The 13058-nt window shown below is 36.4% G+C and overlaps 1 protein-coding gene across 2 annotated transcripts in view; it reads left to right on the forward strand.

The window, feature by feature from the left end:
- The window catches only part of Mphosph8 (M-phase phosphoprotein 8), a 43168-nt gene that overhangs the window by 8025 nt on the left and 22085 nt on the right, over nt 1–13058 (forward strand). For both annotated transcript variants that reach the window (XM_076872704.2, XM_076872703.2), the window contains exon 2: nt 6891–7046. In XM_076872704.2, the coding sequence (XP_076728819.2) occupies nt 6891–7046 (156 nt within the window). The remainder of the gene's footprint in view (nt 1–6890; nt 7047–13058) is intronic.

Consider the following 13058-nt stretch of genomic DNA (forward strand, 5'->3'; position numbering starts at 1 on the left):
TACTCTTTGAAATTTATTAAAACTTTTTCTCCCTACTACTGAGGAGTGAACTGAGGGCCTTGCCCACCCTAGGCACATGCTCTACTGCTCTAGCATTGTTCTATATCCCCAGACCTTTTTTTTTTTTTTTAATATTTATTTATTTTTTAGTTTTCAGCGCACACAACATCTTTCGTTTGTATGTGGTGCTGAGGATCGAACCTGGGCCGCACGCATGCCAGGCGAGCGCGCTACAGCTTGAGCCACATCCCCAGCCCCCCAGACCTTTTTTTTAAATATTTTTTTTTTTAATTGTAGGTGGACACAGCACCTTTTTATTTTATTTATGTGGTGCTGAGGATCAAGCCCAGGGCCTTACACATGTGAGACGCATGCTCTACCGCTGAGCCACAGCCCCAGCTCTCCCCAGGCCTTTTTATTTTTGAGACAGGGTCTTACTAAGTTGTCCAAACTTGGAATCTTACTGAGGTAGCTGGGTTATAGGCATGTGCCACCAAGCCTGGTTGAGACTCCCTTCCTTCTTTCCATCCTTCTCTGCTGGGCACCTAGGGCCTTATGTATGCTGGGCAAGTGGTCTACCACTGAGAGCTACGTCCCCAGACCTTCCTTTCTTCCTTCCTTTCTTTTCTTTTCTTTCTTTCTTTTTTTTTTTTTTTTTTTTTTTGAGATGGGGTTTTGCAGTGTTGCCCAGGGTGGCCTTAAACTACTAAACTCAAGTGATCCTCCTCCTTCAACTTCCAGAGTAGCTGGGCATGCCCCAACGTGCCAGGCTTAAGCATTAAATTTATGACTATGTTCATAGTAAAGTTTATTAGTTTCTTGGCTACTTTATTTTAATTATCAGAAAAATTATAAGAATTATATAGGATCTCTCATATCTTCACCCGGATTTCCCAGTTATTAATAATATATCAGGGCTGGGGTTGTGGGTGACTCAGTGGTAGAGCACTTGCCTAGTATGCATGAGGCACTGATTTTTCAGCACCACATAAAAATAAAGATATTAAAAACAATTTATCATATTTGCTTTATTTTTTCTGGCCCATTTGATATTAAGTATTGTTTTTAAAAACTATATTGAATGACAGATTTGCAGTTTATTTTATTTTATTTTGCTGGGGATAAAATCCAGGACCTTGCACATGCTATGCAAGTGCTTTACCTGTGAGCTACATCCCCAGTGCCAGAATTTTTACTCACATACACGCAAACAATATCATACATTCCTGTGACCTGTTATTGGTAAATTAGCATTTGTTTTTGAGAGAGAATTTTTTTTTTCAATATTTATTTTTTAGTTTTCGGCGGACACAACATCTTCGTTTGTATGTGGTGCGAGGATCGAACCCGGGCCACACGCATGCCAGGCGAGCGCGCTACCGCTTGAGCCACATCTCCAGCCCCAAATTAGCATATTTCTGTACTCTACAATAATGATATACTTCTTTATATGATATTTCTACAAGGCAACCATATTGTTTTCTTTTAGGCAGTATTTCATACTACTAAGATGACTTTTCTTCCCCATTCCCTTATAATTTAAGTTTCTTAAACAAAAATACTGTCTAATCTGTTTTAGTTCTTCAATTTTAACTAACCTTCATAAATGCTCTTACATTCTCATCTGATATAACATTGTTCTCCCCCCACTTATTGTTGGTGAATTGTAAAACATTATTGATGTTCCACAGATGATAGAATGATTGAAGGAGTGAGTATGACTATTATGGGTTGCATGCGAGGTGTCCCCCAAAAGCTCATGTGTGAGACAATGCAAGAAGGTTTAGAGGAAAAATGATTGGGTTATAAGAACCTTAATTGAATCAGTGAATTAATTCCCTGATGGGCATTGAGTGGTAATTGAAGGCAGGTGGGATGTGGCTGGAGGAGGTAGGTTCTATATATGGCTTTGGTACTATATGTTTGTATTTGGCAAGTATAGGTGTCTCTTTGCTTTCGTCATGTGAGCCTCCTCCTTCCACCATACTCTTCCACCACGTTGTTCTGCCTCACTTTGAGCTTCAAGGAATGGAGCCTGCTGTCTGTGGATTGAAACCTCTGAAACCATGAGCCCCCAAATATACTTTTTCTCCTCTGGTCTGGTGCTTTAGTCACAGCAGCAAAAAAACTGACTAAAACAATGACTGAACTCAGCCTACCTGTAATCCTAGCAGTTCAGGAGGCTGAGGAAGGAGGATCTTGAGTTTAAAGCCAGCCTCAGCAAAGTCAAGGTTCTAAGCAATTCAGTGAGACCCTGTCTCTAAATAAAATACAAGGGATGTGGCTCAAGCGGTAGCGCGCTTGCCTGGCATGTGTGCGGCCCAGGTTCGATCCTCAGCACCACATACAAACAAAGATGTTGTGTCCGCCGAAATAATAAATAAATAAATTCATTAAAAAAAAAATTCAAAATGGAGCTGGTTTTGTGGCTCAGTGGTCAAGTGCCCCTGAGTTCAGTCCCCAAAACCTGCTCCCTAAAAAGACTGAAAGGTAAAATGACATATCATGGTAGCACAGAGCATAGAGTTGGGTTCTTTGTCTCATGAATTTGAAGAATAAAATCCACAAAGGGGAGAGCAAAGTAACAGGATTTATTAGAGTAATAGAAAGCAGATCTCCCAAAAAGAGAATTGTAAGTTTAAGAAGTTAGCCCCCTGCCCAACCCTGGGTAAGGTATTCTGTGTCCATGAGGTATTCATGCAGCCTTTAGTACAATCAAAATATTAATCAGGCATTTTTCTTTCTTTGAAGAGGCATGGACTTCCTCAAATGTCCTGATTTAAAAATAGCCTTTTTGTAAGTTTCTTAGCAAATAACTGCAGGTGCCCTTTGTGTTCTACTGCCCAAGAAGTTACCCAGGGGCCCATCTCCCTATCCTCCCAGCCTTATCTCTTCCTCTTAATGTCATCAGCTCTTGGCAGTCAGCTTGAAACGTTATTTAGTTATTTGTTTTTGAGATAGGGTCTTAACTGTGTTGTCCAGGCTGGTCTTGAACTCCTGAACTCAAGGGATCTTCCTGCCTTGGCTTTCTGAAATACTAGGGCTATAGGTGTGTGCTGCCATATCCAGCTTGTGAAGTTTATTGCTTTAATGGTAGTATGAATAAAATCAGGCTCCTATTAAATATATTGCTATATGGTGTTCTGCAGTTCATTTGGACAACTGTGTTGTATGTTCTTGCTTCTCAGTGAGATTGCAAATTGAGCAGAAAAGATACACCAGAATCTGGAGAAGCAAACATTTGGAATATGACAAAGATTTAATAACCATGAAGTATTAAAAAACAATTCTCATCATGCATACCTGTAACCCCAGCAACTCAGGAGCCTGAGGCAGAAGGATTTTTGCAAGTTCAAGACCAGCCTGAACAATTCAGTGAGCCCCTCAGCAACTTAGCAAGAACCTTTCTCAAAAAATTAAAACGACTGGAGATGTGGTTCAGTCATAAAAGACCCCTAAGTTCAATCTTTAGTACATAAAAAAAGAAAAAAGAAATTCTTAAAAATGAGCAAGAAAAATGGGCAAAAGATGCAACAGGTAAATAAAGGTCTTATTTTTTAATTGTGGTTATATCACAAAATTAACCATTTAGCCACTTTTAAGTATACAATTTAGTGACATTAATTACATTCCCTGTGTTGTGTAACCATCACCATTATTTCTCAAACCCAGACACCCATTATCCTAGAGACTCTTACCATTAAACAGTAACTTCCCATTCTTTCTCCTCCCTTCCCCTATTCCCCAGTAACCTCTACTTTCTTTCTTAGTGAATTTGCCTATTGTAGGTACTTCATGTGTGAAATAATAAATATTTGTCTTCTTGTATCTAGCTTATGCTTAGTTCACTTAGCATATTTTCTTTTCTTTTCTTTTTTCTTTTTTTTTTTTTTTTTTTTTTAGAGAGAGAGAGAGAATTTTAATATTTTTTAGTTTTCGGCGGACACAACATCTTTGTATGTGGTGCTGAGGATCGAACCCGAGCCGCACGCATACCAGGCGAGCCACATCCCGAGCCCCTCACTTAGCATATTTTCAAGATTCATTTATGTTGTAGTATATAACAGGATCTCCTTACATTTTAAGACTGAATAATATTCCATTGTATGTATTGCATTTTTTTAGGGTTTTTTTTTTTTTGGAGCGGGGGCAGGGGTACTGGAGATTAAACTCAGGGACACTCAACCACCGATCCACATCCCCAGCCCTGTTTTGCATTTTATTTAGAGACAAGGTCTCACTGAGTTGCATAGTGCCTTACTGAGGCTGAGGTTGACTTTGAACTTTAGATCCTCCTGTCTTAGGCCTCCAGTGCTGCTGGGATTACAGCGCCCTGCTATGTATTGCATTTTGTTTATCCATTTATTCACTTATGGACACTTGAGTTGCTTCCATCTTTTTTTTGGCTTTGTGAATAATGCTGTAATGAACACTGGTGTAAAATATCTGTTTGAGTCCCTGTCAGTTTTGGGGGGTATATGCCTTTGTGTGAGGTTGCTGAGTCATAGGGTGACTCTTTTAACTTTGTGAGGAACTGTTTTCTGCAGTAACTGTACTATTTTACATTTTCAACACCCATGTTTGGAGCTTCCATTTTCTCTGTATCTTTTCCAACACTGGTTATTTTGTTATTTTCTGTTGTTGTTTCAGTAATTTTCTGGGTGTGGAATGGTATCTCATTTTGTGTTATGATTTGCATTTCCCTAAGGACTCATGAGGTTGAACATCTTTACTTGTTGCTGGTTTGTATATCTTTGGAGAAGTAACTATTAGTCCTTTGCTGTCCCCCGCCCCCTGTCCAGTATTAGGGATTGAACCCAAGGGTGTTTTACAACTGAGCTACACCCTCAGCCCTTTTATTTTTTTATTTTGATACAGGGTCTCAGGTGCTGAGGCTGGCCTGTAACTTGTGATCTCTTTCCTTAGCCTTCCCAGTAGCTTAGATTATAGACATGTGCCACCATGCCCAGCCTTCCTTTGTCTATTTTTTTGAATTATGTTTTTTGTCTTGCTTGTAAATTAAAGAGTTGTATATATATCTTATCTCATCCTGTGGATCTTTTCATTCTATTGGTCTTTTTGTCTATTGGGCACTGGAGATTGAATCTAGGGTTTCACACATGCGAGGCAATTGTTTACCATTGAACTACATTCCAGCCTGTTAATGTCCTTTGATAGAAGAAAGATTTAATTTTGAGGAAGTACAATGCATCTGCTTTATTTTATTTATTTTTCTTTTGTTTTGGATGCTCAGAATTCCTGCAGTTCCATATAAATTTGAGAATTGGCTTTTCCATTTCTACAAACAAGGCAGTAGGAATTTTGATAATGGTTGCATTGAATCTGTAGATTGCTTTAGGTGGTAATAATCTTAAAATATTAAGTCTTCCTACCTAATAATACAGGATGCTTTTCTACTTATTTTAGGCCATCTTTAGTTTCTTTCAGCAGTACTTTGTAATTTTTAGTGCAGAAGTCTTCAGCCTCCTTGCTTAAATTTATTCCTAAGTATTTCTTTAGATGCTATTGTAAAATGGAATTGCTTTCTTAATTTCCTTTTTGAATTGGTTCATTGTGGATAAATGATTTGTGTTCTTTTGTACTCTACATGTTTGTTGAATTTGTTTCTTCTTTTAGGTAACTTGCATTTTTTTTTTCCAAGTAACTTTCTTGTGGAACTTTTGGGACGTTTTATATGTAGTATCATCATCTGTGAATACAGAGAGTTTTACTTCTTCCTTTCCAATTTGGATTTTTTTTTTTCCTATCTTTCTTTCTTTTTGGGTGGGGGAGTGTTAAACCCAGGGTCTCACATGTGCTAGGCAAGTACTTTACCACTTCACCTGTATCCCCAACTTGTTTTACTTTTTTTTTTTTTTTAAACTTAATTGATCTATTGGGATTTATTTCATCAACCTATCAGAAATATACAAGGATGTTACAACTTTTTATATAAAAACATTTTGAAACAATCACAATAATACTTGTTTTTTTTTCTGTAGGAAGAATATTCTTTAATTTTGTTCTTTGCTTTTGTTTCATCATTTTTTAGTACTTGGTTTATAAAAGGACAGTTTTGTTGTATTTATGTGATGAAACAGTCTTCAGTCACTAAAAATCATGTCTTTCAAAAATATTTTAAGGGGCTGGGGATGTGGCTTAAGCGGTAGCGTGCTCGCCTGGCATGCGTGCGACCCGGGTTCGATCCTCAGCACCACATACAAACAAAGATGTTGTGTCCGCTGAAAACTAAAAAATAAAAAGAAATTTTAAAAAATATTTTAAAAACAGTTTGATATGTGAGTGAAAGCAAGATTAATCTTTTTTTGGTGGGGGCTGTACTGGGGATTGAACCTCAGGGGCACTCAAACACTGAGCCACATCCCCAGCCCTATTTTGTATTTTTATTTAGAGACAGGGTGCTGAGGGTGGCTTTGGACTCAATCTTCCTATCTTAGCCTCCTAAACTGCTGGGATTATAGGTGTGCATACCACACCTGACCAAGATTAACCATTATAGTATTATATTTTTAATATCTTAAAAAGCACTAAACATGATTAATGCAGTAAGTAAAGAAATGAGATAAAATTTTTATCCTTGGGTGACTTTTACTTGGTTCTTCCTATTTTTCATTGCTTTCCCAATATTATACATTGACTTTTTTACATAATCAGAAAATTAGTTTTTGGTTTGTAAAAAGTAGATCAATAGTATTGTTCTTTCTTAACCCACTTGCCTCAGGAGATGAATATAGTTTCTAATATGATGTTAACTTCTATTTGAAAGTAGTTTTCAAGTTCTTTCATGTATTCTGAGCAGTTGTATTGTTTTTAGAAATGTAATCAGCTAATGGTATGCTTTATTTGCCTGCTTTTAATTTATACCACAGGGTAAAATCCTTTATAAAGTTCGATGGAAAGGATATACATCAGATGATGATACATGGGAGCCTGAGATTCATTTGGAGGACTGTAAAGAAGTTCTTCTTGAATTTAGGAAGAAAGTTGCAGAAAACAAAACTAAAACAGTCAAGAAGGATATTCAGGTATCATGTTTCTCTTCTGGCTTTTTGTATTTAAGTTTATGATGAGTTTTACTGACATTAACTGTATAAAAAATATCTTACAAGTATTTAAATATGCAATAGTTTATTGTGAATTTCATATAGTTAATTTATTATCACAGACTGCTTTCAGTAATTTTTGCAGTACTTTTCTGTCTGTAACCAATCTGTAAATTGCATTTCACAAACTAGTTTAGTCATTGTGTTAGTCAACTAACACTATAATGAAGTACCAGAGATAAAAACTTATAATAAACAGAAAAGATTTTTGTTTACTGTTCTGAAGGTTCCAGTTCAATATCACACAGACCATTCCTGTGGGGGTGTTGGATGGCAAAGGTGGGAAATGTGGAGGTGCCATCTGTTTGCCTTCATAAGCCAGGAATCAGGAAGAAACCAGGGTCTGCAATCGTTTTTGAGGGCATACCCTCAGTGACATAAGGACTTCCTACTAGGCCCCCACCTTCTTCCAGTGGCACCACCCTGAGGACCGGGCATTCAACACATAGATTTGGGGGAAATAGCAGACTTGAATGTTGGTTAATATTTTCTTTTAAGAGTGGGATAGACCTGTAACTCAGTGATAAGAGTGTTTGCATCAAGGCCCTGGGTTCAGTCTCCAAGCATCTCAAAAGATAAAAGAAAAGAAAAGAAAAGAAAGAGTAACCTAAAAGAGAAGAAAACAAAGCCATATCATAATTTAACTATTTCATTGGCTATACATAGCTCTTCCTGATGGTAGTCAAGAGTAATCAGATGAACTCAGATGAGTCAAACTTCTGTACTTAGAAGTTTGGAAAAAGATTGGAAGGTGGACTGAAGTGGGATAGTGTTAAACTCATGCACAAATTTTGTTATTTTTGCTGTATTAATTTCCCTCATTATTTTATCCTTTATTCTGTCATACCATGAATAATTGAGTTAGTATAATCTTATGAGTTTTTCCATTAACCTTTTACAAATTTCATTTATAATTTCTCTTTACTAATTGAACCAATTTGTACTCAACTTCTCTTTTTTGCCATTAATTTTCTTTTTCTTCTTAGAAATAATTGTCCTGGGCTGGGGTTGTGGCTCAGTGGTAGAGCACTTGCCTGGCATGTGTGAGGCACCTATGTTCGGTTCTCAGCACCACATATAAATAAATAAAGTCCACTGACAACTAAAAAAATATTTTAAAAAAAGAAGAAGTAATTGTCCATCCCTTCCTCCTTCTGTCTTATATGCTAGGCAGCAGTCTACCACTAAGCTACATTATTAGCCTTTTAAAATTTTTTATTTTGATACAAGGTCTTGCTGAGTTTCCTACAACGGCCTCAAACTAGCAGTCTTCCTGTCTCAGCCTCCCAGTCATTAGGATTACAGGATCCTGGGTGCCACTATGCCCTGCCTGCCAAATATAGTCATTTCTTAGAATATTGGCAGGGACTCTTGAACATATTAGTTAGTAACTAAATTATTGTTAATAAATACTTGATATTATTAGTAAAAACTTATTAGTAAATACAGTGAAGGCACACTGTATTTCTCACATAGGCAGCTGACTCTGGCTTATAATTTATTTTATTTTAGTGTTAGATATCGAACTCACTGCCTTTACACACAGTAGACAAGTGATCTACCATTGAGCATCTCTAGCCCACTTATAATTTATTGTATGGACTGAACATTGATTCCCTTTCTCCCTACAGTTGGAGATTTTTAAGAATACCTAGTGCAGGGCTGGGGTTGTGGCTCAGAGGTGGAGCACTCACCTAGCATGCATGAGGCACTGGGTACGATCCTCAGCACCACATAAAAATAAAATAAAAATATGTTTTTTTTGAAAAAAGAATACCTAGTGTTTTTTTGAATGGCCAAAACTATATTAGGACCCAGTTCTGATTATGTGCAATGCTTGCTAATGGTAATAATAGCACTAACAGAAGCAACTGGTATTTGCTGAACAGTAATTTAGATATGTACTACACACTGGGTTAGCATTCTGTATGGATTAAGGTTAGAAACTGAAGGTTACCTAAGTTAACTAGCCCAAGTTCACCCACTTTCATAGAACTAGGCAACTGCACTCTTAACCATTATGCTAGGTTGTCTTTTAGTTTGGGCTCGTAGCTTGAAATCCAGTTAGAAGAGTGGAATTGCCGATTTTTAAAATTTATGCTGTGGTGGCAGGACTTTTAATTGTATGTTTCGTTTTTTTTTTTTTAAGTAAATGCATGTCCAAACATTTTTTACTTTTTTTAGTTGTAGATGGACACAATACCTTCATTTATTTATTTACTTACTTATATCATACTGAGGATTGAACCCAATGCCTCACGTGCTAGACAAGTGCTCTACCACTGAGCTACAACCCCAGCTCCATAGTATAGTTTTTAAATTACCAACCAAAATGCTCAGTTTTATAATTTTTATAACAGAAACTCTTTAAAAATGAGTTCAGATTAGATTGTTATTTCCCCCAATTTTTTCCTTATGTTGTATTTCATTTTTCTAGAATAGATACTACTCCAACCTTCCCTGTTTCTTTCTGTTAAAGCATTTACATGTACCCACATGTCTGCTTTATTAAGCAGTTGGTTTATATATAAAACTCAAAATTTAGGCCTTTTGTTCAAAATCTTTCTATAATATATTTCTTCCCTGTCTTTGTAAGAAATCTTTTTAAAACTCTCAAGAAATGCTCAGTGGTAGAGCGCTAGTCTAGCATGTGTGAGACACTAGGTTTGATCTGAGCACCATATAAAGCTAAATAAATGAAGGTTTGTGTCCAAATACCACTAAAATTTTTTTTAATGTAAAAAAAATAATAATAATTCCCAAGTAGTCTTGTCATATGGAATATTAACTTTATGCTCCCTTTACATATGGTGATGTTTAAATTTTCATTTATTAATTACTTTTTGAACCTCTGATTAAAGCCAACTTGTGGTTCCTTTCTTTCTTTTTTTTAGTATTGAGGAGGATTTGGGGTGCTTTACCACTGAACTATATCCCACCACCCTTTTTTAAAATTTTTTTATTTTGTGACAGGATCTCATTAAGTTGCCCAGGAATTCTCCTGTCTCTGCCCTGAGTTCCTGGGATTGTAAGTGGGAGCCACCACACCCAACCTCCTCTTATTTTTAAATTATTGATAGACAAGTGTGTTTGAAGCTCATTCTTGAGCTTAAAAAGGATAAGAATATCCTAATTTTAGGAAAATACTTCTTTATGTGAAAGTTTCTTTTCCAAAGCTATCTTTATTTTATAAATAATTGAAACTTCCAGGCATTAATAACATTCTGAATTTTTAATTTATGTGACTGTTTTCTTTATCAGCCTGTGAACTCTTTCATTTCCAAAGTATTCAATTATTTACTGTATGACACTTGGGCCTAATCATTGAGGTCTTATAAGTGAATGGGCATGTGGCAAGAAATACATCTGGTCACTGGGCTTTTCCCTCTTTAGCAGAATCATTTGGCCATTTACAAACTTTGTTATTCTTTCATTGTAAATGTAGAAATTGAGTCAGTAAAAGAAAAATTGCATCATTCAACATCTCTTCATCTGTGTTCATGCATGCCACAAATATGTACTACCTATTGCTCTCCAACATCTGATCCAGATTTCTTCCTCTTACAAATGACTTCTTGACTGATGCTTCAGAGTTTTTTGTTTGTTTGAATGTTTTAGAGGCATGTCTTTCTGGCATGTTTTTTTTTTTTCTTCTTCTTCTTTTTTATTGTACTGGGAATTGAACCTGAGGCCTCATACTTGCTAAGAAAGTGTTCTACCACTGAACTATATATATCCCAATCCTTCTGGCATGTTTTTGTTGTTTTTAGGATTTTGTTGTTTTTGAACTCCAGTTCTATTACTTTCTTTTTTTAATATTTTTTTAGTTTTAGTTGGTACAGTATTTTATGTGGTGCTGAGGATCAAATGTAGTACCTCTCATGTGCAAGGCAAGTGCTCTACCACTGAGCTAAGCCCCAGCCCCATAACTTTCTTTTCTTTTTTTTTTAAGAGATAGTCTCATGTTAAGCAGGCTGGCTCAAATTCTTGGACTCAAATGAACCTCTTGACTCAGCCTCCCAAGTAGCTGGAATTACAAGGATCACACCATCACCATGCCCGACTTGTGACTGTGTTCCTTTTTTCTTAACAATTTAACAAAATAGTCTATCCAAATCATTTAGTACTATTTATTTTTATATGAAATGACTTTTCCTCAAGTTTTAGAAGGCAGAAGAAAACAGGTTCTTTTTAGTTCCATGGCTCCTGAGCACCTGCCTTTATTATGTATTAAAGAGTTCAAAAATATGGCATTACTTTATAAGGGTTTTTTAAGATTCTGTTTCACCCTACCCCACCACGACTGACTTCTGAATTTTCCTTTTTTTTTTTTTTTTTGGTACCATGGATTGAACCCAGGGGCACTTAACCACTGAGCCGCATCCCAATCCCTTTTTATGTTTTGAGACAGTCCTCACTAAGTTGCTGAGACTGGCTTTGAACTTGAAATTCTTCTGCCTTAGCCTCTCATGTTGCTTGGATTATAGGCATGCACCACCGTGCTCAGCTGATTTCTGGATTTTTTCTTTGTTTCTGTGCAGCTCTATCTGGAATCCAGTCATAGCAGTTTATCCTCATTATGGCTTTGTGCAAGTGATGGGAGTGAGCTTGCTCTGGTTACTTTTTTTTTTTTTTCTTAAAAAAAAAACAAAAAAAAAAACATAGCTGGGGATTGAGCCCAGGGCTTCATGTGTGCAAGGCAAGTGCGTTACCACTGAGCTACACCCCCAATCCCACCTCCCTTTTCTGCGACTCTGGTTATTTTTGGGAGTTCATAGTGCATAATTCACTTATGCATAATTCACCTGGGTGAGGTGTTCTTCTCAAAGAACCTGTTATTTCTCACACCACTATCTCCTAGTGTTTGCTGTTTTCCCTTACTCCTATATAGGTATGTATATAACTGTGTAGATCTTAAAGCTCTTAATAGTTTGTCCCTACCTATTTATATTCTGGAGATAATTTGCCACTTAATTTGTGAGTGTGTGTGTGTGTGTGTGTGTGTGTGTGTCTATCCAACACAGTATATGCTATACCACTGAACTACAATTCTGACCCCAACCACCTAATTTTGTTATAAATGGTGTCTGTGGGGTTTTGTTTTGCAATTGTAGTTGCCTTTTTTTTTTTTTTTTAAATTGTTGATGGACCTTTATTTTATTCATTTATTTATACGCAGTGCTGAGAATCAAACCCAGTGCCTCACAAATACTAGGCAAGTGCTCTATCACTAGACCACAACCCCAGCCCAGTTGCTTTGTTTTTTATGGAGTGATTCAGGGAGATTTAAAAATTTAAGCCAGTACCACCTTGTTCCCTCTATCTTTTTAACCTTGGTGGCATCCATTTCTTAGGTACTGTACGTAAAACATTTTAAGTTTACCTGTCTTTTTTTCCCCTACTTTCCATTCTCCAGTTATTTAAGATAAGACAGTTTGGGGAAATGGGAACTTAAAATAGTTTTCACAACATTTTGTGTCTATACAAATACCTTATTCTTAATTACTTTTTAAATTTTTGGAATTGGAAAATATAATTTAATAGGAAATATTTAACATTATTTAACAATTAATCAGGAAAGTAAGATTTCTGTACAGCTTGCTTGGTCCATATAAAACTGTGAAATGTAACAGCAAATTTAAGAACATCCTGTATTTCAAAGTATTTAAAAATTTTTGTCTTTGGATTATAACTGCTTATAACAAAATGTGAAGATTATTTTCTTATATGTTGAGGAAGTTTGAAATTAAAGTCATATACATGGGGCCTCCAGGGATTTGACATTTTCTATTTCTCTGTTCATCTATCCCATCCCTCTCAGGGTCTTACATGTGCCAAGCAAACACTCTCACTGTGAACTATATCTCCAGCTCTTTTTAAACTTCTGTTTTGAACTGAAATCTCACTAAATTGTCCATCCTGCCTTCAAACTTA

Source organism: Callospermophilus lateralis, chromosome 12 (genome assembly GCF_048772815.1).
Source record: "Callospermophilus lateralis isolate mCalLat2 chromosome 12, mCalLat2.hap1, whole genome shotgun sequence".
NCBI classification, from domain to species: domain Eukaryota; kingdom Metazoa; phylum Chordata; class Mammalia; order Rodentia; family Sciuridae; genus Callospermophilus; species Callospermophilus lateralis.